This window comes from Dermacentor albipictus, chromosome 4 (assembly GCF_038994185.2).
Source record: "Dermacentor albipictus isolate Rhodes 1998 colony chromosome 4, USDA_Dalb.pri_finalv2, whole genome shotgun sequence".
NCBI lineage: Eukaryota > Metazoa > Arthropoda > Arachnida > Ixodida > Ixodidae > Dermacentor > Dermacentor albipictus.
In genome coordinates, this window is record NC_091824.1 from 71,959,930 (window position 1) to 71,984,544 (window position 24,615).

Sequence of the window (24,615 nt, forward strand, 5' to 3'; positions counted from 1 at the left end):
ATTCCTCGAATATTTAACTTTCCTATATTTATCCACAAACCTTTCTGCTGATATACTCACTGATCCAGCTTGCCAGCTGTAACGCAATGTCCAGGAGACTAGGCATAGAAAGTTTCGCTTTAATAGTGGAACATATCATAACTTAGCAAGAAAAAAATTGAATGATGGAAAAAATTTAGGGAACACGTAAATTGACTTTCTGAAGATTTCGTAAACAAGAAGCTCCATAGTCTTCAGAATACTAAAAATGAAATACTGGAGTTTTTTGTGCCGAAACCAAAATCTGATTATGAGGCACGCCCTGGTGAGTGACTCCGTAATAACCTTGACCAACTGGGGTTCTTTAACATGTGCCAAATGCACGATGCACCATGGTGTTATCGTTTCGACGCCATCGAAATGCGGCCCTAACGACCGGAATTTGATTTGAAGTCAAAAGGTCCTGATATAACCCGCCGTGGTTGCTCAGTGGCTATGGTGTTGGGCTGCTGAGCACCAGGTCGGGGGATCGAATCCCGGCCACGGCGGCCGCATTTCGATGGGGGCGAAATGCGAAAACACCCTTGTGCTTAGATTTAGGTGCACGTTAAAGAACCACAGGTGGTCAAAATTTCCGGAGTCCTCCACTACGGCGTGCCTCGTAATCTAAAAGTGGTTCTGGCACGTAAAACCCCAAAAAATTATTAAGGTCCTGATATATATATATATATATATATATATATATATATATATATATATATATATATATATATATATATATATACCTGAAGAAGACCGGTAAAAGGCAGGCGAGGGCACCATGCGGAGAAAGCACGTCACTTTTACGCACGAGAGCGGGACCCTGTCTGTGAACGTTCGCATTAACCTATTTTCTAACATTAACAATCGTCTTCGACCATTTCTGCCCAATGTTGACGTACTTTAGCTATATTTTTTAGTTGTGAGCAGTACAGGACATATTTATTAAATAATATTTATTGCGCTAATAAATTTTACGTAGGAACTTCCCGTTGTAATTTTTTGGGTGAGTGCACTTTCCACTGCTGGAAATAAAAGTATGCATGTTCTTCTAACTGTTCTTCATGTAGAGTAGTGTTTGGATATCGCGTTAAAAGGCAAAAGCATTGCATTTTTATTCAGCTCATATATCCCGTGCTTAGATGGTGTTCAAATCACGTAACATTACTAACTGCTAGCTCACGACCTCCTAGCCTATATATCGTTTTTGCTGTTGCTCTGAGCGCTTCACGAGACTCCACTTCCTTTGAGCGAGATCTTTCTGTTATCCTTTCAGCCCATATTAGAAATGCAGTGTTTGCGCATTAACAGGAAACGCAATATCATCCTACAAGTGTCATTTGCTGACCCAACCTAAAGCCTAGGAGTTACATCAAGTCACCATATTTGAGCTGTCTGGATCATCGATGAATGCGTCACGTGAGTATCCTGAATGTTATAATAAGCATCAATGTCACTCTGTTTCGACTGGTCTCTCTGGCCTGCTTTGATACGTTTCGTAAGGAGAGGTAAATTATTACTCGTGAACATGACGAGCTTACCTTCCTTTTACGGGACTTGAGTCTAAACCGCAACGCCGGTACTTTAAAGGACGTCATAGATATCAAATTACATTCTGAATCATTGTCCAATTTACGAAAGGCTAAGTTCGCTTAACAGTCTATGCTGACTTTTTTATCCCTCTAGAAGGAAATTACACTTGTTTACTAAATTTTAAGATGGCCGCCACTCTAGGATGATTCCTCAAATTTAAAAAAAAATAAATAAATACGAGGCATTTTTGCGAACGCACGCCAAACGAAAAAAAATTCATTTCTCGATGATGGCAATTGGTTTATGCTTTCCGCCGCTAGCTGCAAGTCCACACACAACGCGTACTTGCACTTAAACCTTAACTCGTCGTTGCTTGCATCAACATCGCTGGCTTTGTTGTCACCGATACCTTCACATAGTACACCGTACTCACTTTCGTCTACAGCGTTTGAGATGCTACATTTTCCAAAATGCTGGCATACTCAGCTCGGCTCGCACTTCATCCCATGCTAACGCCGTTCCGTTCACTGTACCAGACAATGAGAAGTAGACATGTCGAGAGAATGTGAAAGTAGACAGATATGTGAACTTGTTCGTAGCCGCACATTGCTCTGACCTTGTTCCGCCCTCTCAAATCTTCGAATGTGTGAGTTATATCTCCACTGACATACCTGCTTCTCATTGTATAAAAATAGTAAAATCAACAGCCAATTCTTTTGCAGCTTATTGCATCAACCTCTTCGTGGTCTATTGTGCCTTACGTTTGCGGTAAACGTATATCCTAAAATTTAAGCCGATCCACTTATTTCGCTTACTATTAAATAAATGGTTCGACCTGCACTTGAATGAATGCAGTGTTGATAAAAAGTTAACGATGCTTAGGCAAATGGTATCGGAATTTATGACGTCACGGCATGCAGATTCGAGACCTTTGCCGCAACGTAGGTATATAGAAATTCGGGTTTCACAACTCGGGTTTCATATGCCAGAACCACAATCTGATTGTGAGGAAAACCTAAGTGGGGGACCTCCGGATTAATACTGGCCACCTATAGGGTTCTTTAAGGTGGACCGCAATCGAGCGCTTCTTTATTTGCGTTTCGGTACTACGGCGGCCTGGATTCAACGCGTAAGGTTGAGCACAACTGCGGACCCCTATATCCTCTAAGCTACCACACGGCAGGTAAAGCACATTTTAAAGTTATCTTTCACCGGTGACCAGTTTTTTACCGACAAACAAATGTTAAGCGTGATCGCTCGGCGTATGGCGCGCTTACATGGATTGCAAGTTTCTCGAATGTTATCGATGGTTCTATCCGTTGTCTGTTGTTACCGAACCTTGTGAATCCTGATAGTATGCGCCTATCGAATTGTGTAGTACTTTTTGAAAGGCAGGCTGCACCAACAATTACGCTGGAACTTTCGAAGAGTCGTGTATAAAAGCCGATACATTTGACCCGCTGGTCAGGTTTCGATGAAGACTGACTGCGCTCGCCGCAGCCATCGGTCTTTGAGTGTCAGTTGCCTTTGTGTGCTAAGGTGCGCCCAGTAAAACGTTCCTTTCGTGATTTACGGCTTTGTTACCATGTTCTTCATCGCAACAACGACGTGACAATTTTCTTCTAAAGGAGGACCCATACACGACGGAGCTTGACAAGCTCGCTGATAACGATGTTGCAGTTAGCGACGACATGCTTATGCCGTTTAGACGAGGGCGAAGCGTCACACGACAAATATGGTGGGAAACTAGCCACCTTGTGGGGAGGGCATAAAGCCTTCTTAGTTGACTGCCACAGGAATCATGCTTTTCGCTGCCACTCACATCGAAAAACCAGCCGGCCTTGTGGGATCTGCATGAAATTTGCTGCAGGGAGTCTCCTTGCACCTTTGCGAGAGAGACATTTGTGAAAATGTCGAGACGCATGCTGAGTGTCATGGCGAATTCGACCCTCGGATTGGGGGTATTTGTTATCGCACTCACAACATCAATCTGAAAGAAAAACAACGGAAACCGGTCAACTAAGGATGATGTACGCGTCTCTTTCTCTCTCTCTCTAACACACGCACACGGACACGCTCGCACGCACACTTATAATAACAGGTAAACTACTAACTTTCCGGGCAAGTGTGTCCCTATTTTAGAAAATTCGCACATGACAGCGCTTTTATAGTTTTTGCTAAAGAATCGCTCTAGCGATGCCCAAATTGTTGCGGAGAGCCTGAAGTTACAAGAGGAATGTTGCTTATTGGCGCAAATTCATCTAAACCTCAAAGCACTGTAGTAGACAGTCACCCGCAGCCAATAAACTATTTCGTAAAAATAATATTCTGGGTTTGCTTTATCTGCCAAAACCGTGATGTTATCATGACGCAAGTCGTAGTGGGCGACTGAACGTTACCTTGGACCACTTGGCGATCTTCAACGTGCACCCAAAGCACAGCGCATTGGTGTTTTCTTGGTTTTTTTGTCATTTCGACGCCACCGAAATGCGGCTGCCATGGCCGGAATTTGATTCTGCGCCCCCGGACCTAGCAGCACAATGGCGAAACAACTACGCCAGGCTTGTAAGCTATTGCCCAAATTCATGGGGATTATCCCGTCACATCTCTCTCGTACATCTTGAATGTTTGCTGAAAAAGGTGCAAGCAGCTTCATATTCTTCCGATACGCACCTCATTTACATTTGACAGGTGCATATCTTGCAACCTATGATCAGAAATAAGTATACCTTCTACAATTTCCTGAATGCATGGCAGAGAAAAAAAAGATAGACTACATTTTCATATCGCAGTACTACTTACTTCCGGAAATTCAGACTAATTTTGGCATTGAGAGGGCTGCTTTTTGGAAATATGGAAAATATGGAATTGCTTAATTGCCTTACAAAGTTAACATTTTTGACGTAGACGTCTTCCTTTCTACATACGCTTATACAGCGAAGCTGTTATGCCCAAATCACACGCACGATTGCGGACGTGCGCCAGCTCGCGTCCGCGCGCCCTCGCGCACGAAGACAGAGCAGTACGGCTCATACGCGTGATAGTGATAGGGATCTAAAGAAAGGAAAGACACTTGATTGCTCATACGCGTCCAAACGCATCGCGAACTCGGTGAACAGCTCCTCTGTTATCGCGCGTTTGCGCTGCCTCGCGTCGGCACGCCTCGCTGCGCAACTACGGCACGGTTCATTAAACTCTCAGTGAAGAAGATTGATATAATGCAAGAAAGTGCTTATATTTCCTTTTTGTGCTGATCTGACAACTCTAGACATATAACAATTACATTTACAGATATCCAAGCATTTTGAAACACTGTCGTTAACAAACAAAGTACGAAGTGGTGTCTATCAAGACGTCTGAGAATGAGACCAGAGAGCGCGCGCTGTCGCGCGTCTTTGTGGATGCAAACCACCATTCCTCGCGAGGCGCTTCAGGCGGAAGGCGTGTAGACGTGAGCTTGTGTCCTTCCACAAGCGTACGCCTGACCTGGGCTTTAGAAGAAAGCACAAGCTCGCAGTCAACTTCGATGCAGCCTATGTGAATACGCCGAAATGCTTTCATTGCGATAGGAATGCCATGAATACTCATGACGAATTTTCGCCATCGCTGTTGCCTTGATGCCCCGTATAAAGTAAAGTGTTATCGTGCCCCACGCGCTGAACGTCACCAGCGGCACGGAAAGCATGGGTGAGTGTATGAAAAAGGATAGCTTCATGGTGGTGCCTACTTGCCATGTGTTAAATGTTGGAGGTCACGTGATCAAGGGTGTGATAGGTGTATCGGATGCGGAAGGGGGGTTCCGCATGGCTGTGCATGCACCTGAGGAGGCGGGACATATACACCGCCCACGCACCGCATCTTGGAGTTAGTCTGCGGTGGGTGCAAAGCTTGGGGGTGAGCTGGTGCAGCTGGCACCTTGAAGGCCACTCTTTTCCTGTGCGCCTTGTGTTGGAGGTCCCGTAAGCACAAGTTTTCGAGACGCACTAAAACGAGAGGCAACACGAAGCTTTCGCCCCATGTTGGCGCCACCCTTCCCCAGGCCAACGTTGTGACAGGAAGTGTTGGTCATCACCGAGCCAGATCTGTTCATGTCTCCCCTTGTGCACACGACACCAAAATCGGTAATGCATCTAGTAAGTGAATGTTTACTGCGATATCTACCACCGATATAACTAGGAACCTTGCTTCGTGCAGCTGAGCTCTTTGCTATCACTAACAAAGATTCGCCTTGTTGGCGAAACACAACCTCTGCTTTTTTCTTTTAATTTATGTGAGAGCACTTCTAGACTGATATAAGTTTTTGCATATGAAAAAGATAAGTAAATTCCTTTGACACTTGGAAAGAAAGGCTTTAATCGGAGCTTTACCTTTCTGCAAACATTTTCGATAATAGCCAGGTTTAGTAAACTCCGCAGTTTACAAACACGCTCTGCGCTAAAAACAGGTACTGCATTTTTGTAACCTGATTCTTATAGTCTATATAATGCTGTCAAATTTGGTACGGGAATTTACTGTTGATGTCATATATTAAACATCTTTACGAGCCTTTTGCCAAGTTCCTAATAACAAATCCGGGGTATATTGTCCAGATTAGTACGAGGTATGTTAAAAAAGTTTATAACCTTCTTCTTTTGCACGTAAATCAATAAAGTACCAGCGGCTTCCTTCGTACAAAATATGTAGGGAAAATTCATGCGCTTGCGTAATTTTTTTTCTACCCACAGAAAGCATCAGTTGCTGGCAGTCGGCCTGTGAGTGACGTTGTGTAGATAGCGCTTGTTGGATTTCGGTAAGTTGTAAAATGGCCCAACAACATCAGCAGTGATAGTTCATCAAATTGTGTCAAACCCTTGGCGATACCCACGTGAAAACCATTCACAACATTGAACAGGCCTTCGGGGTCGGTTCCATGAAAGGAGTGGTAGAACCGCCTCAAAGATGGCCGCACATCACAGGACAGCGAACCGCGTTCAGGCAGACCCTCATCAAGCCGAATTGAGAATGTTATTGAGCAAGCGCGCATTTCGGTCATGGAAGACCGTCGCATCATAGTCCCAGAACTTGTGAACGAAATGGGAATAAGCATTAGATCACTACCTTCCATTTTGACCGGATATTTTGGCACGAACAGAGTGTCTGCGAGATTCGTACCAAAACTGCATGCAAACAATGGAGCAGATGTAATTCCGTCTGCAATTCGCACAGGACCTGCTGGACAATGCAAACAGTAATTGCAAAGAGTAACTGCAAGAACTGATTAAAACTTCCTGAACACCGTGATCGCTTACGGTGGGTCGTGGGTTTGTGGATACGAACTAGAGACCTAGACGCAGATGCCACAGTGGAACGTCCGACGTCCCCGAGGCTAACAATATCACGGCAGGTCCGCAGCAATGTAGGAGACATATTGACCATTTTATTAATGTGAAAACCTTAAGTGGCTCTTGGCAAGTGCTATACCTGAAAGACACGGCGTGTAATCGAGTGGTACAAAAAAAATGCCAGTATCAGCGGCTACTCGTGCGAAAAACACCTCTAGCGCGTTAAATATGCGGTGCCTGGACACCACAGATATATTTTTTTAATACAGAAAGCAACAAAGAGCGTTTTAGTGCAATAAAAAAGCAAAAACGAACGCAAAAGTAAAGCTGCTCCAACCAGGATTCAGAACGTTCGACTTACAGATCCCAAGCCCGGCACTTCACCGCTACGCGACGCCAGCAGACGAACATTAGGGGATAATTTACCATTTCAAATTCGAGAAGCAGTTTTAGTTTCGCACAGCTACGTCTCGCACAGACGTGGCAGATGCGCTATCGCCCAGCAACTAAATCGCACGCCTGTACTACAAAGAAAAATTGGCTGTCCGTATTCAGTACCATGCTCAGAAGTGCCACAACATCTATTTTCACTTGCGATCGGTATATTACCTTCGAAAAAAGTCCTAAATAAACCGCCGACCCGGGCCACTATTTGGACTGTTATTGCCGATTTCGATAGCCGTTTCTTCACGCAATGGATATGCAACGTTTTCTTAATTCAGTGATGCCTTGCGGTCAACACGTCTGTCTAGTCATATATGTTCGTCAGAGAAGCGCAGGCTAGCGCTGGGAGCCTTCGGCGATAGCACATATACCTGTGTTTATGACGCGTCACATCGGCGGTCATCGCTTCTTGTGCTGGCACTGTAGACATGAAAAAATTGTTTATTTAGGAACACCGATGCGAAAGCTGAAATATAGCATGATTTATCTTTGTTAGACTTCTTGATTCCTTAGCCTAGATGCGCCGATAGCGTGAAGATGGACTCGGCGGATACGCTATGCCTAAGCTTCTGTGGGGACCGATCTCGGCGTGGGTAGCTGGCGAAAGCTAAAATGTGTGTATTTGAGCCTCATACCTTTTTTAGTACAATAGGGAAAGTGGAAGCGTGCGAATCACCTCTGCTTTGTTATCGGTGCGATAATATCAGTCAGCGATAAGGTTTGAACTCGAGGTCCGTTGGCGCGCGTCGAACGACTTCTGGATTTCATGTGCACTCCACAACACTGCGACAACGGCGACAACTCCCAGTTATATGTTACGTGCGAACTACTAAAAAACGCGGCGTCCTCTGTGTTTTGCGTGGCTTCATTCAAGAATTAATCTATCCGCCCAGTGAAAAGGGAAAATTAAAAAAAAAAACCGAAAGCGATCTTCAGTGTCAAATGTCCATGAATAAACATGGCAGCTGACGCACCTTTATTACAAGCTGCGACACGAATTAGGGTTTTATGACCCCAACATATAGCATTATTTAGGATAAGAGACTAATATGAAGCGATGAAATTGTACAAAGCATTTGATATTCAGCAGCGCTCGTCCTTGCGTACTGGAACCGGCGCGGCGCAAACACAACCAGCGCAGTTTCCAGTGCGAACCAGCAAACTTCAGCGAGAACCAGCGCCTGTACAGCACAAACTAGTGCGCCCCAGCGTCATGGAAGTGGAAGCAGCGTCTTTTCTAGTGTGAACCAGCTCTTATACAGCGTTCTCACTGGCGTCCCAGTAAGTCCCAGCGAGCACCAGCGCACCCATTGCGACCCAGTGCCAAAAAAACGCGCTGGTTTCACACTGGAAGACGCTCGTTCGTGCAATAGGGATGCTACCGGCACTATGCGCGCACTCTGCAAACATCGCAGTTCCCTTTAAGGTGAGGCCCGCGCGAGCGCGCACTTTGGCCACGTTGCAGATCTCTTTCAAGATACGGCGCCCGCGCGACCTAAGCAGCTGTCGAATCGAAGGGCGAAAGTCGCTGTCGCCGTAGACGAACGCCCGTCCCCCCTCCCCCCCCCCCCCCTGCCTCGCCTAACCCCCGTGCCTCGCACGCGACAGGAGAGGGTGTGCTTCTGCTGTGCCTTTCTGGCTCGCGCACGCGAAATCGAGCCGTGTTCGCCGGCTCACCTCCGCCGCTTTTACTCGCACGTACGGCGCGCGGCGGCGATTTTATAGCTCTTGAAATTTATACGGAACCTCACGGTGACGGGGACAGCATAATTTATTTATTTATTTATAGGATACTGCCGGCCTTAGTCTTAGGCCTTGGGCAGGAGTGGACAGTGCGATATACAGATGAAGAAAACAAAAATTAACAGCAAAAATCATTACAAGAATTGAATACATTGCAATAGACATATTCCATGATCCGCACAAGCCGTCATTACAAAATTTCAATATATATATATATATATATATATATATATATATATATATATATATATATATATATATATATATATATATATATATAGAATTGCGCCTGAAGTGTCCATATCGTTGCTATCGCAATAAATTGACGCACATCCAATTCAAATGTTGCAACCCACATGAAGCGCTTAAATAAAGGAGTTACAACTGATTATATTCTCCACGGAGCTTGCACGATAGCGATTATCTGCCTCTCGGTGAAAAGGGCAAGACATCATCCCCGTGACCGTGCATTACAGTGTCTATGAAGCTAGCCTCCTTTTCTATGACAGTGTACCTGGCCAGGGTTGGAGTGCCGACTGGAGCGGTTCTGATCCTGAAGATAGTGGAACAATAAACTGCAGTTTATTACGCGAAAGGCCGGCCAAGTAGATTCACTGATTGCCAAATCTTAGGAAAGTAGGCATAGAATGGTTTGCTTTCTCAATGGAATTCTGCTCTTGATGAGGCATATCTGTTACAGAGGGTACTTGCGTCTCATTTGTTTAATAGCTGGGAAATTCCGTGGGAGAGAAAGACCAGTAGAAACGACACCTGTAAGAGTAATAAAGATGGCAGTGCTGCTCTACGTGAGGCACTGCCTCACGTAGAGCAGCAGTTTAAGATCTATTTGGCAAGGCAGTGGGCCCAGCCATGTTGAGAGTAATCGGGGAGGGCTCGCAAAGATATGCATGGACGATGGTGAAACCGAACAAGGCAACCTGATACTCAAACTATTAGTTCACGATCGTCCTTTTATGTGATTAGATCATGATAGCACGTAAAACTATTTCATGTCGAAAGCAGCTGAAGTTAGGCGCGTGTGTCATGTTCCAGTTGCTTGCGTTCTTTCCTTGCTACAGATATTGCTTTGACAAACTGTGTGAGACAGCGCCGCCTTCGAGATCGGCCTACATTCCTCAGTCCTTTACTTTTCTCGTAGCACTAAACGCTACGTATATGCTGCAAGGTCAGTTCGAGTGGCGGCGAAGCTTTCGGCGAAAAGCGGTCCAGAACCAACTGTGACGACATCAACAAGGGGTGTTTTCGGAGTTGCGATTGAAGCGGTGCTAGGTGAGGGGGGACGTGGGAGAGGTTGTGAGCACTATTAAAACAAAATGCCTTTTGAAATAAAGAAGAATACCATCGCAAGCTTCATTTTATTCAAATAAAATTGCGATTTTAAGGTGCTTTTAAGTAGATGGGATGCGCAAAGAAAAGGCGATTGCCTTTTATTTTAAAAATTACTGCCAAATTTGTTTTTTTATCTGCTCACTAATCAAGATTAAAGGGGAGTTTACGCCTCTCTGGGAAAACGTGCACACATAGCTCGTCGGCTACGATACGATTCCGATCAATCTTTTGATGTTTTTCATCTCTGTCAGAGGATTTCTGAATCCCTGTGGCACGATTTAGCGCTTGCTGAACGCAGTGTTCTCAAGGTGTGCTGCATCATGAATCAGAGTGTTCAGTGAAAAAGTTTTCACGTGAAGTTCATGACCAAAGAAACACTGGACTGCGGTCATCTTCAGCGGTCTTCGCGCGAGTGCTACGGCTGACGGACTCTTACTTGAGGAAGTCACTAGCGCAAGAGTAGACACGGGGCACAAAAGGGCGACAAGGGCGCGCTTGTCATTGTCGCCCTTTTGTGCCCCGTGTCTACTCTTGCACTAGTCATTTCAGTATGGAATACCAACCAGCCTGGTCTCACTCCCTGCTTCTTACATGAGATTATCCTGGGTGCCCAAGAGGTACAGTTGCGGAGAGAATAAAATTGACCACGGGATCTCCGAAAACGTTCAATTCCCGAGCAGCCTGTAGCAGTAACCAGTAAAACTGCCCACGACAACGTTGTTAGCATATTCTAGTCGAGGTCCAAAATGCAAATACTAAATTGCGTTGTGAGGTTGCGGAGACATTCAGCTTTTTCTTAGATTTGATGGTCCATAATATTCTGTCTGCGACTGTAGGTTCAGATGACCAGTCTCGCAACGCATTTGCGTTGAAAACCAAGACTACATAGATAGACTCGATCACCTTAAAGAAACGCTATCAAAAAGGAACCACCCAAACAGTGACCTTCAAACAGCTTACATCGCTGCAACCAAACTTGATCGAGCCGAGGTCCTCAAGCCCCACCCGAGGATCACAAGAACAACAACGCCTCTTCTTACTACTAAATTCTCAAACGCACTCCCAAACGTGAAAAACATCCTAAGTAAATACTACCCGATTCTCTCCAGCAACCAGAAACTTAAGAAGATTTTTCCCGTCCCTCCCAGAGTGGCCTACAGACGCAACACTAATTTTAAAGATGTTCTTGTGCACGCCAAACTACAGAAAAAGAAGAAGTTGGGAACCAATCGCTGTGGCCGCCCCAGGCGCTCTACATGCAAACACATTCAATCCACTACTACAGTAAAAAGTACAGCGTCGAATTACACACACAAGGTAACTTCGGCTTTCACCTGCACATCAAGCAACGTAGTCTACTGTCTAGAATGCGCCGCTTGTAGCAAACAATACATAGGTGAGACTGGACAACAAATCAATACAAGACTCAATGGTCACCGCGCGGACACAAAACACAATTTACCCAAAGCAGTAGCCAGCCACTTTATGAACATGGACGTATGTTTGACAAAGCAAGGCTCTATATACTACAAACAAATTTCCGTTCCCCTCGCGAAAGGAAGTATACGGAATCATACCTCATACACAAGTTTAATTGCCTACACCCGACAGGAATTAATTTGGCACGCGGCAACTTAGAATCTTTAAAAGCTGTAACTTAAATCTGAAACTCTCATATCATCAACCAATACACAAAACACATTAGGCCACCAGCCAACTTTAATTCTTAACCTCACCTACTCTTCCATTTCGAGAAAAGACAAAAAAAAATTTTTTTTTCTGCCTACTACTCAATTTAATGTACTCATTCAGGTTTTTACGTCTATACCAACTGTACGATCCCCTTCTTCCATGTACACTTGCCCCCGCCCGCTTCTGCACGCGTCACCCTCCTGTTTGTTATACCGATTTCGCCCCCCCTTTCCCCCTCCCCCCATTTTTTTAATCTTTTTTTTTCTTGAAACCACCTCGACAACACATTCCGAAGTCAATATGCCTTCTTCGGCGCCTCAACCCAGAGTATCGCCTTCTGGATGCCGCCGTAACGACACCTATGTTAAGCGCGTGGGGCAGTGCCCCTTGAAAGACCATGCCGCTGCCTTTCAGTCACCCCATACATTGCACCGCAGACTCCTCGTCGCCACCTTAACTATTTCAAAATTACTCGACCTATTACTACTATTCTATTCAAGTCACTTTCAACTCATGCTTTTTTTGAGTGTGTGTGTGTGTGTCTGGGTTTTCTCCTTCTTTTCTGTCTCTTGTGTTACTCGCGCCTCGCGCACAGACCGCTTGACCGGCCCTTCTAATGCCTCAAAAACATGCCGCCGACTCCCCCTGAATACCACCTAACCTTTCGCATCCCCAACACGCTCCAAAGGCCCCGTATTTCTTAAAATTTCATTTTTCTCTTTCTTTTTTTTCACTCCCCCCCTTTTTGTGTCTTGGTGCCGCCTTGCCCCCCCTCTCCTTTTTCCCCTTTTTTTCGCTTTTTTTTCTGCTTCTATTTCTCTTCTTTTCTCCCCGCATGCCCACTCTCACGCTCTTGTCCCGTCGTCTTGAGAATGAGGCTCACAGACGTCGGACGACAGCGCCTGTTCCCTCTTGTAATCTCTCTCTTTAAAACCAGCCGCCAGCGACAACACCCGCACGTGACGTCACTGCACTGCCGCCTTTGACGAAGATAGGTCCTCCTATCGAAACGTTGGCCAGCATGTCTGAGGTACTTCATCCCTGTTCACAAACTCTATGTTCTTTTTAGGCACTCTAGCACTGAGGCGATTATGCATCAGTGTTGGTCGCGGGTTGCGATTCTTATGCGCAAGGTCTGTCGTAGCGCATAGTGCCGATGTGCACTTCATTTTTTTGAGCGGAGCTCTTAGGCGCCCGTTCTGCATATATTTATGGCAGACACGCAAGGGAGAGAATCAGCTTTAGAAGGTTGAACGCATCCTGTATCAATATTCTGGTTGTTACAGAAAGTTACGATGTGTACGTATGTTCTGTAGTCACTCAAGTGTTGAGGCACTTCTGCATTAATACTGGTTCCGCATTGTGATTTTTATGTGCAAGGTTTTTCTTAGGGTGTAGTGCTGATGTGTTTCTTTCTTTTAGTGCAGCTCATAGGCGCCCGTTCGCATGACGAGTGTCGGCGGTGGCATAACTGAGCGAACGAGCACAGCGATAGATGAAGGCGCACGCTGAGTGCAGAGAGGGATGATATGTGCGAGGAGGAAAGCCAAAAGGAAGGTGCAGCGAAACCATGACGCAGAAAGCGGCGGAGGGTATACGGCGAAAGCGCGCGAAGAGCGCAGTGTGGCGACGACGGCTACGAGATGGCGCCAGAGCAGCGCCCGTCGTCTGGAGGATCTGTCAGCGGCGGATGCTGTGAATCGCGCCCACGCGTCACCCATGCGCTGGTTCTCGCAATCTGTTGAGTAGCGAGGCAGTCGCCACGCACTTCGCTCCATCTGTAACGTGCCGCACGACACAGATTGTCCGCGCTAGCCAATATATCGCGAAATGAAAACATCTATAGAGCTGCGCTCAAATTTCACATCAGGGAGTATTGTAGTTCGCGGTTATTTTTTTCTTTTGGCACAGTTAGCACGCATCTTGTGCCACACACTATGTGTAATCCTTGATTTATGATATTCAGTCAATCAAACAAAATTATTTTCAGAAATTTGGACTTTAAGTGGAATGATATTGTTTTAAGCGACCTCTCTATAGCCGTGCAGGCCACCACTCTTCGGTTCAGAGCCCCTTACATAGCTGACATAGAACAAAATATTGCAACGACATATTGTACTTGGCTGCATGTGCGTCGCCGGATGCACAATAAATATTGACCTAGGGCCAAGTTAATGGCATGGTTACAAACACGCAAAGTACTAATTCTCGCTGCGTAATCAAGCCTGAGCGGCAGCATGCCTGAATTTCGTTCACTTACCACAGGACATGAACCCGCTTTTGATGAGGCTTTTGATGAGGCTTTTGATGAGGATGAAGATGGAAACTTACAATGACCTGTCTACAGTGGAGTCCTGTCTAGTTGAAGGGTGTTCAAAAACGCTGCCTTAATCGAAACACTCCCTACAAAAGAAAGAAATTATGCGGATCCCACGCACTGTATGGGAACACTCGTAAATGAAGCCTTAACTGCCGTTTGCGTCGCTCGACGTTAATAGGGTGTGGCTTTGACGCTGCCTTTTTAGTACTTCAGGGTTTAGTGCCATACGACAATGGCGAGTCGACGGTTACCTTAGGTGCATCACTTGTGATGGTTTACGTAGCATGCGTCACACTCAGTGAGGCGTGTTGCCTTGAGGCGTTGTTGAGCGCCATTCTTTCTAGCCTGGGAGATTGCACCTTCTTACCACACACGGTGCATCGCATCGTGGCAGAAGTGTAAACTTTTAATTACCATATGGGGCGTTACGTGCAGAAGTTCCAATCTGATTATGTGGGACGCGGTAGAGGCGCACTGCGGATTATTCTAGATCACATGGATTTATTTAATGTGCACCCAAGTTTACGCACGAGAGCGCTTTTGCACTTCGAGCAGGTCAAAACGCGGCTGCAGCGGTTGTAACTGAACCCGTGGCACCGAGCAATGCCACGCTCTCGTGGCGTTGCTCGATGCCAATGCCACTAAGATACGGCGGCGGGTACAGAAGCGTTGATTAAGACGGGCAGCTGCTATCCTGGTGTCGTCTAAAATGATGCGAGGCGAGATTGCAGTTTTGTGTCGGAGCATCTTCCGTCACTTGCCCACTTGACAAGGTTGCCACAGTGTTCATTTGCAGAAATAGCAGTAACGTACCGTTTCTGCTACTTAAATCTAACCTTGAATTTAAATGCATCCGTTTTGTCCGCAACTGCTGCCATGTGTAGCAGTGGCGTTACCTTGTTTTCCTACGTACGTTTCTCTCGCCTGCGCTTCCTCCATGCATGCGAGCTGCCACGAGACACAAATTCACTCGTTTCGTGTCTGCATCGGTTCTACCCTACCCTCTCCCTACCTCCTATCTAGCATTCTATCGGCCTCACCTTTATAGGCTATTTCTCATTAATATCAAGGCAAGCGCTGTAACTTCTGCACTGTTTACGCGGGGGACCCACGGATAATGCAGCAGTCGGGAGGATATTACGGCGACACCCAGAAAGCTCCCGAGAACATTTGCGGCGACGCGGTGGAAAGAAAGGTCAAAACAATTTCTCACGTCAGCTTTTCTCTTTACCGCTCTCCTGCCATGTATATACACGTTCTGTACCACTCCCCGACGTGGCGTGCAAGGCAGCAACAGCAGCACTACCAGTGAAAAAGTCGAAGGAAAAGGCAAAGAAAGCTAGGCTTTAAGGGAAAAAAAATAAAGAAGAAAAATAAATATGACACGACTCTTTTTCTTGCCGGATATCGCGTCACTTCTTCATTTTCTTATTCCGATGAATGTGTCCCCTCTTGAGATAGATGACTCTGAACCCCATAAATGGCTGATGTACTGCCATTTCCTGAATGCATGGGCTTCTATGAAAGCTTTGTCTACTGCGTATACGTGTGCCTTGGACGCTGTGCTACGTTGTACTGCCTTCATGACCGGCGCAGGTGAAAAGTTTTTGGTGTCGCTTTCGTTCTTTGTGTCCGATTGTCTTATTCCTCAGTAACGCAGTGCAATAATTCAAAGTACAACCCTTCAACCTCAACCTTACCTCTTCTAGTTTTAAACATTTCTGTGCCTGAGTACATATGCCATTGTTGTTTTACATATATAGCAGGACATAGGCGTACGTACGCAGGACTTTTTGCCGCTCACTCTCAGATGACGTCACAATTCGCGTTTCTCTCTCGCTTCGCACGACCAGTACCCTACGTACAACGGAAGGTATCGGTATATCGTAAACTAGCGTGGTCGAGTCGAAAACCACGAGTTAACCTCATATGATTGTCGTCATTGTCCTCATCTTGCTGCCGTCGTCACACACACACTGGATTCACACGTATAAGTGCTGGCCTTACGAAATAAAGAAAACGTTTCTTGATCTGGCAAAGTTTCGCGGAACCCCAAAGGGTGCTTGATTGTCGGCTATACGCAAAACACTTCCCGTAACATTGATCTGCACAGTGCGTGAGATCCAGCGCCAGCGTGCGTGAAGGCACCCCGTTAATTGTAGAAACAATTGGTGATGATCCTTTCAGGATCATCACCAATTGCCAATCCTTTCAGGAAAATCCATCACCAATCCTTTCAGGAAAAAGAGAACGCCAGTATCTGTACAAAGCTCGGGTACAGCGAAGCATATAGAAAAAATCAGGTATGGAGAAGAAGTTGCGCCAAATATAGTGAAATGTACTCAAAGTCTTCGGTATGTCTCGAACAGTGCAAGACAGAACATCTAGCTAGAACAACCTTACACAACGATGCTGTCCTTGATGTATAAGTCGCCAAGATTAGCGTACCACTGTGACGATATTTTTCTTCCCCTTTCTAGTGTTCTACATGTCTGCGTGATTCAGTTTTATGCATTTGTTAAAACAAGCTCATTCAGAGTATTTTTCAAGCGGTACCGAATGAACTTTCTTTAGATATAGGTCGGTGCACGCAATTTATGTGGTAATTGTGTAATTATTAGCGTCTCTACGCGCTTGTTCTGTTCAATAGCACACTTCTTTTTACCTGCCGTTAATTTGCTTTTGCAGAATGGTTATGACGTACCAATTTGATGTCCTTACTTTGAACCTTGAGATGTGAACTCTTTTGAAACTTAATTTCGTTGTCACAATAATGATTGAGCTGACAATGTATATCAGCACATTCAAAACTTATATTTCTACCAGAATTAACAGAACGTTTTCACGAGTAGGACATTTGCACTAATATAATAAAGCATGGGATCGTGCAACCAGCAATTTATAATGAAGAGTACTTTTACCTATTGCCCATAAATGGTTGTCGAACCTACTCGGAAGTTTCAGAAATGTGTTTCAAAAGCTCCTAAGCTCAATGCACGTAGAGGTTAAAACCGTGATAGCGACCTACCATTCTTGGTTCATTGCTCTGAGGAAGGCAGCGGTTGTCCCAAGCTGAAGATGGGTAAACTTGGGTTAGCCTTTCATTCGTTATGGTCAGGATAATTACAAGGTTCAGGTGCCTGATGCTGCAAAAAAAAGAAGTAGTCTGTCATCTATCCTATAATGAAACTTTTCTATGGCACCTAGCAATACTTATGCGTCGTTCTACAGATGGTAAAGCAATAAGTAATTTTTTTTCACTTTTTACACAAAGCGCGTGAATCCTCACACACAACGCACATACTTCGTGTACCGTAGAAACTTCTACAATAATGTTTTTGAAATGTTTGAGAAAGTCCGCTTGGAAAAAGCTGAAATGAACATGTTCCCCTAATATAATAATGACGCCATGTGAAAGTATAACTTTCAGTATAACGAATTGCGATGACTGGCGAAAAAAATGGCGTAGTAGTGTTTAGTAGCAGCTGGTCTTAGCACGGTCCCTGAATTTGCACGTGAACAACTTCCTGGGCTGGGGCGTTACCAGTTTGGTATCGATTTCTTCGCCACATAGTAGACACTGTCTATGGGTCGGGTGACGTTTGTAAAATCCTTTGCATCATGGCATCAGCTTTCCATGACATGGTGGATGTAATGAACCAAGTATGAAATCAGCGGCACAGTATTCTTGTCAGCAGGGCGCGAATAGAATGCTGCTTTACAGGGTCACGTGCGTTGACGAAGCTGGTGAAAATTTCGTGAGCGCTGGGACAACGTTTTTTGTGAGGGAATTCACATATGAACATTGCGAGCGATACCTTCTATGAAAGAGGATAGCAGCCACGCAGCAAACAGAACGGCAAAATTCAGAACGGCAATTAAGTGAAATTTGCTCATTATGGGCAAAACCCGGACGTGGTCCGATGCTCGGCAGAATGATAATATATGACAAAAAATCGAAAACATACGCTCGTGTTTTGAACGCTTCGAGAACTACGTAGACATAAATGATGTACCTGCAGACAAGAAACTCAAGTTATTTCTGAACGTACTCAACGCGCAAGCGTATGAAGAGCTAATGAAGATGACTGTTCCTCATTTGCCTTCTCAAAAGACTTTAGAAGAAATTGAACAGCTTCTGGAAGCTCATTTTATCCCAGCTCACTCAATTATCGCAGAGCGCTGTGAATTATATCGTCGAATGCAGCAAGAAAATGAAAGGAGTTCAAGAAAGGATGTGTGGAATCAAGGGTGTCGTTGCGCTCTTACACAAGAGAAAAGCTAAAGATACTTGGAACAGCAAACGTGTTAGTCAAACAGGAAGGAAGCGAGATCTCTTTGCCCATAGTGGTAGTGCAGGGAAACGGAACGCCGATGCCCGCTCTCATGGGAAGAGACTGGCTGGAAAAACTGCAAATAAACTGGATAGCAGCACGCAGTCTGTCCACAGATAGGCCATTGGAGCAGAGGGTAGAAGCTTTACGGAAGAAGTATCCCGAGGTTTTCAAGAACTCCCCGGGTGTCGTCAAAAACTTCGAAGCTCGCATCTTTGTCAAGGAAGGGGCTCCATCAGTGTTCTCAAAAGCACGCCCAATACCGTTTGCTATCAAAGAGGAAGTAGCAAAGAAGTTGGAAAAGGTCGAGCAAGCCGGAATACTAAAGAGGGTCATGGGCGACGCCTCTGGTGGTGGTCGCGAAGAAAGGCGGCGCAGGATTAACGTTATGCGGGGACAACAAGGTCACGGTTATTCCTGTTCTAAAAACATACCATTACCCTTTGTCATTGCCGGAAGATTTGTATTCCATGCTCGCAGGAAGCAAAATCTTTTTCGTCCTGGATCTATCACAAGACTATCAACAAGTGCCGCTTCCTTAGGAATGCAAAGTGCTGCTAACGGTGAACACTCATCTCGGAATATTTCAGTATCAGCGTCTTCCATTCGGTACCTCTAGCGCACCCACTGTATTTCAGTCTTCATGGACGAAGTCTTAAAAGCATTCCAAAAGTGGGTTGCTATATCGACGACGTCATCATCGAAGACGACAACATAGACTACTGTCCAGAAACCATGGAAAAGGTGCTTCAACATCTGTCACAGCACCATATTACTCTAAAACAAAAGTGTGAATTGTTCAAACCATCCGTTGTTTATCTGGGACACAAGGTGACATCAGATGGCATTTTTGCAACCGCAACAAAGATAAAGGCAATCATGGAAGCACCTCAGCCAAGCAGCGTAACTGAACTGCGAGCCTTCTTGGGCCTGCTGAATTTTTATGCAAAATTCATCAAAGATTTAGCTACAGTAGCTGCACCAATGTATGACTTGTTCAAGAAGGACACGACATGGGTGTGGACGGACGCATGCTCAAGATCATTCACGGAAGCCAAGCAACGCCTCATTGACATTCAAGTTTTGACTTTCTACGACGTGAAAAAGCCCATCGGGTTAAATTGAGAGGCGTCAGCCTACGGTCTCGGGGCCGTAATCTTTCACGTCATTCCCGATGGCTCAGAAAGACCCATCGCATTTGCCTCCAGAACATTAAGTGCAGTGGAGCGCAGCTATGCGCAAGGTGAGAAGGAAGGCCTGGCCCTAATCATTAGTTTAGGCAGGTTTCACAGATACTTATACGGGCGAAACTTCACGCTGTGTACAGACCACCAACAGCTGTTGGGGATCTTGGCATCGGATAAACCAATTCCTTCTTTGGCTGCTGCCAGGATTCAGCGTTGGGCTATCACCTTAGCAGCTTATCACTACACACTGCGCTACAACAACGGCAAAAACGTGGAAGTTGCCGACGCACATTCAAGGCTTCCACCTTTGGTCAAGCATAAAGAGGACACTGAAGAATATCTTGCAGTGTTTGAGGCACCGCCTCTCACTGCGAGCCAAGTTGCTGCTGCGACTAAACGGACCGTTTTCTTTCCAAAGTCATGCAGTTCACCTTATCTGGCTGGCCCGCGCACTACGATGATAAATTTCAGCACTTTTACGTTCGGCGAAATGAACTATCGTACGAGCAAGGCTGTGTCACGTGGGGCCAGCGAGTGATCATTCCAGATGAGCTTAGAGAAGCAGTATTAACATTGCTGCATGGAGAGCACCCTGGAATGCAAAGAATAAAGATGCTTGCTGGGTCGTTTATTTGGTGACCATCGATTGACAAGAACATTGAAGACACTGTCCGGCGATGTACAGTGTGCCAAATGACCATGCCTGCGAAGGCACCAGGACCATTGCATCCATGGACTTATACAACCCGTGTTTGGCAGAGAGTCCATGTCGATTTCGCCATGAAGGATGGTTCCAACTTGTTCCTTCTAGTAGCCTCTTACTCAAGGTCGATAGAAGCAAAATGCCTCCGCAAAACAACGACGTCAAAAACAATCGACTGTCTCAAGGAGATATTTGCAACGTATGGCTACCCGGAGGAACTGATCAGCGACAACGGACCTCACTTTATTGCGCGGGAGTTCGCCAATTTCACCTCTTCTCACGAGATTCGACACACACGGACGCCACCGTACCATGCTTCATCGAACGGGGCAGCAGAAAGGCTAGTCCAAACGACAAAAGCCACTCTACTCAAGCAAGTGCTTCACGATAACCTAACAGCCCAAAACAGAACTCTCCATCAACGACTTAGCGACTTCTTGCTTGCTTACAGAAGCAACCCGAATTCCGTAACAGGAAGAACGCCGGCTGAGCTGTTCCTGAAACGACAACGTCGAGTGAAGCTTTCACTCCTAAAGCCAAGCTTTGTGCAGGATACGCGCAGCCGTTCAGACAGAGACACCACCCATTGCAACGACGGCCGAGGAAGGGACCCGCAGATGGAAACCGGTGACAGTTCTCGTCAAGGCTACGAGAGGGGAAACCCTCTCATGGGAGGAAGCTGTCGTAGTGCAACGCGTAAGCGACTCTACTTTTGTAGTCAAAGTCGGTGACCATTTTCGTTTCGTGCATATCGATCACTTGAGACCCAGCTGGAATACGGCACTAAAGACTTCATTCCATCTGGAGGTCGCAAAAGAAGCGCATCCTGAGTCCACTCCAAGTGCCGGTATTCAACGAGATTTTCTATCAACTCCCTCCGAAGAAAATCCCCCTGCTGACTCCATGATTAGTGGCCCTACTGCGAACCAGCTTGAGGGTGTTCGCTTTGATGACTCCACTTCAACTAAGGAACCAGCATCGCAGCCTGAGGGAAGACACTCAGCAGCGCAGCCTGCAATTATCACCCCATCAACCATGGCATCACCTGGAAAGGTCCATCTACGAAAAAGTAATCGCACAAGGCGTCCTCCTGATTGCTATCAAGCATCCAATTATGAGCGCTGAAAGAAACGCGTGTAGCTTTAATTAAGGAGGAAGGAATGTTCTGTATAGGCCAGGCGGTATGATAAGATGTTACCGTGAATGACGTGTGCATGACCAGCATGCAGCGTTATCCATAAAAGTACGCTGCTGCCTTGAATAAAGGGCTTTTTGCGTTGCTGCCACCGAAGCGCCTGTCTGCTGCTTAGAATAGAACACATTGTAAGGCGGAAAACTCTGAAAGGATATTTGAGCAGAAGGTCAGCTCCGCTAGAAAGCTTTAATAGAAATGTCCCATACCTGTTCAGCGCCGAGAGGTGCTTCGTAAATGTAAAGTGTGTGAAGTGGCCTGGATTGAAGGCAAAGAAGTTCTTTATTTTGCCGTGATCCACACCAGTGTCCCGCAATATCTTGAAAAATCTCTGCAAGGCAGAGAAAAATGAACAGCACCTAATGAAGCTTCGATGTCCAAGAAGTTCATTGTGCTCAGTCAGATAACGGCTTTCTATGAATACCTTAGTTGAATAGCAGTCGCGTGCCCTCGGGCAAGATTTCGCTTGCTCTAAATGCGGTAGTCACAAGAACGTATTACGTAACCTCGGCTACAAGAAGACTGTTAGGAAACTCGGGAAGAGGTAGGGCCATGCGCCAAGTCAGCTAAAGGTGAAACACTGAAAGAATACTCCAAACTACGGCCAGTAGACAGGGTGTCCCAACTATCATGAACCAAGATTTAAAAATATGCGAATTCTATGTACCTAGACAGAACCAAGGTAATGTTGTTTGCCGTCGCTTGGAGATACGCTATTTCTTGCAATCCGCCTACATAAATAACTAGTTTTAATTATGTACTTACCGAACATTATAATTAGATGAAAAGTGTAAATGAGAAAATTGTAGGCCAAGATGAACAACTTCGGTACGGCTTTCTGTTGCTTAATATGTGCTACATAAAAATGTTCTTCCGAACGTGAAAGAAGCCCGCGAATACATGCGAAGTCCCTCGAGGGCCAAGTCGCGCGACAGTCTTATTTAATATGGTTGGTTAATTACGATTAATGATCTAATTAGAGGAAACGCAAAAATAATATGAGCATCTCCGAGTGACTGCAGGCACTATCACCTTGTTTCTGTTCAGCTACGTGACATGTGCATATTTTTACATCTTGGTTCATGATATTTGGTAAGCCATGTATAACGGCGCCATAGCGAGCTTTAGATTCAAGATTATGCATCTGAAGTGCTGAAAATTTGTCGGAAACCACAAGATGCGGCGGTTATCAATGGCTGGCGCTGCTTAGGCCAAACAGAAGCTGTAATAAATAATTGTGTTATTTCGCATTTGCATTGCATTTAGGACAGTTATTCTACGATAGGTTGAAAATCCAGACTGCTTGTGTCAAGAGTGAGATAGCAGATCAGCTGGAACCATTCTACAAGTCACCAAGCGAGTACCCTTACTGCTGCCCGGACATGTCTCTGAGCAAAGGTGAGCTTTGTCTGTGCCTCATTGCACATGTCACGTCTCTGAATTGAGGATTATTCGGTGTGTTGTGGGGCTCGAGGTGCCTTCCCGCGCCTCGTCCCTCAAGCTCGCGCGTTGTGCTTAGCTCGATCTCCGGCAACCGCCACCTTAACGGCAACATGACGGACACGGCTAGCGCGCCGCGGCTAATTTTCTATGCAAACCATGCTTCTCCGTCCTAAGGTCGAGTCACCGTGCGAGTAAGCGTCACCGGTAGGACGGTCTGGCGGTCTAGTTGGTTCATAGCTTTAGACGTTTTTTATACCTGCGGGAAAAAACGTGGACACAAGAAAGAAACGCACGCCACACCACGAAGGCAGACTGCCGACGGTTTGTTTTCTGGAGAGCAAGCAACATACATATATTTCATTCGGCAATTTGTGCACGTACCCGCATTACCACTCTCAGATGTGCCGATAAACGTAAAAACGTAAAAGATTATCTGCTTCGTAACAACGTATCGAAGATTGTGATAGGCGATCACCAAAAAAAAAAAGAACCCTGATCTATTCTTACTGCGTCGTAAAAATAGGAGAGATAAAATTAAAAAAAAAAAACTGAAAGAGACCGCGAGTATTTTTTCTGCTACCAAGACATATGCTGAACCTTGTTATTATTTGTAATAAATTCTGTATTTCGTTCTGTAACCGTCGTTTTCTTGTTGCTTGTATACTTCCTTATTATAGGCTACTGTTGCGTTGAGACGTTAACTATAATAACTGTTCTTGTACAGGAGGTCCCGATACAGTCTTCAACTATGGCACCTCCTTCTGCATACTAAATACTTGTAATGTGACCCAACCTCTAATAATAAATTCTGATTCTGATGTGAAATAAATAGATATGGCACTTAACAAATAACCAGTGTATAGGCGAATGATTTTATTTATTTATTTAGTTAGTTAGTTATTTATTTATAGATACTGTGATCTTCAACAAGATCTTAGCAGCGTGGTACGCGAGTAAGTTCACGAAACAATATAAATACAAAAATGGGGAATTGCACTCAAAAATTCTTCAAACAAGCGCTTCACACAACTGCAATAAACAGGCGCAAGGAACAGGCGCAAAAACAAGCGCTTCAACGTTACATCAGCGATCTCTCCCAATCATACAGTAAAAAAGTGATACCACTGACAATCTCAGCAAGTGCACAAAAAAAGTTACAGATACGTTTCGAAAAGTGATAATGAGTCCTGTGTTGCAGTTTTATCGGCTAGCTTATTCCAATCTACTATAGTTGTCGGTAAAAAGGAATACTTGAAGCAGTTGACACATGTTGTAAATGGAGTTACAGCTACTGAGTGTCGCTGTCTGGTAGCGTAACCTGTTGCATAGGTGATA

The 24,615-nt window shown here is 45.4% G+C and overlaps 1 protein-coding gene and 1 long non-coding RNA gene across 2 annotated transcripts in view; one reads left to right on the forward strand and one right to left on the reverse strand.

The window, feature by feature from the left end:
- The window catches only part of LOC135902070 (uncharacterized), a 750,038-nt gene that overhangs the window by 409,709 nt on the left and 315,714 nt on the right, over window positions 1–24,615 (forward strand). The gene's annotated exons all lie outside the window — the stretch shown is intronic.
- LOC135902068 (uncharacterized) overlaps window positions 1–24,615 on the reverse strand; it is a 72,256-nt gene that overhangs the window by 13,083 nt on the left and 34,558 nt on the right. Inside the window, exons 5-7 of the mRNA XM_070537075.1 lie at window positions 22,047–22,168; window positions 17,450–17,567; window positions 3,374–3,541 (exon numbers count right to left, since the gene is read on the reverse strand). Coding sequence (XP_070393176.1) covers window positions 3,374–3,541; window positions 17,450–17,567; window positions 22,047–22,168 — 408 coding nt within the window. The remainder of the gene's footprint in view (window positions 1–3,373; window positions 3,542–17,449; window positions 17,568–22,046; window positions 22,169–24,615) is intronic.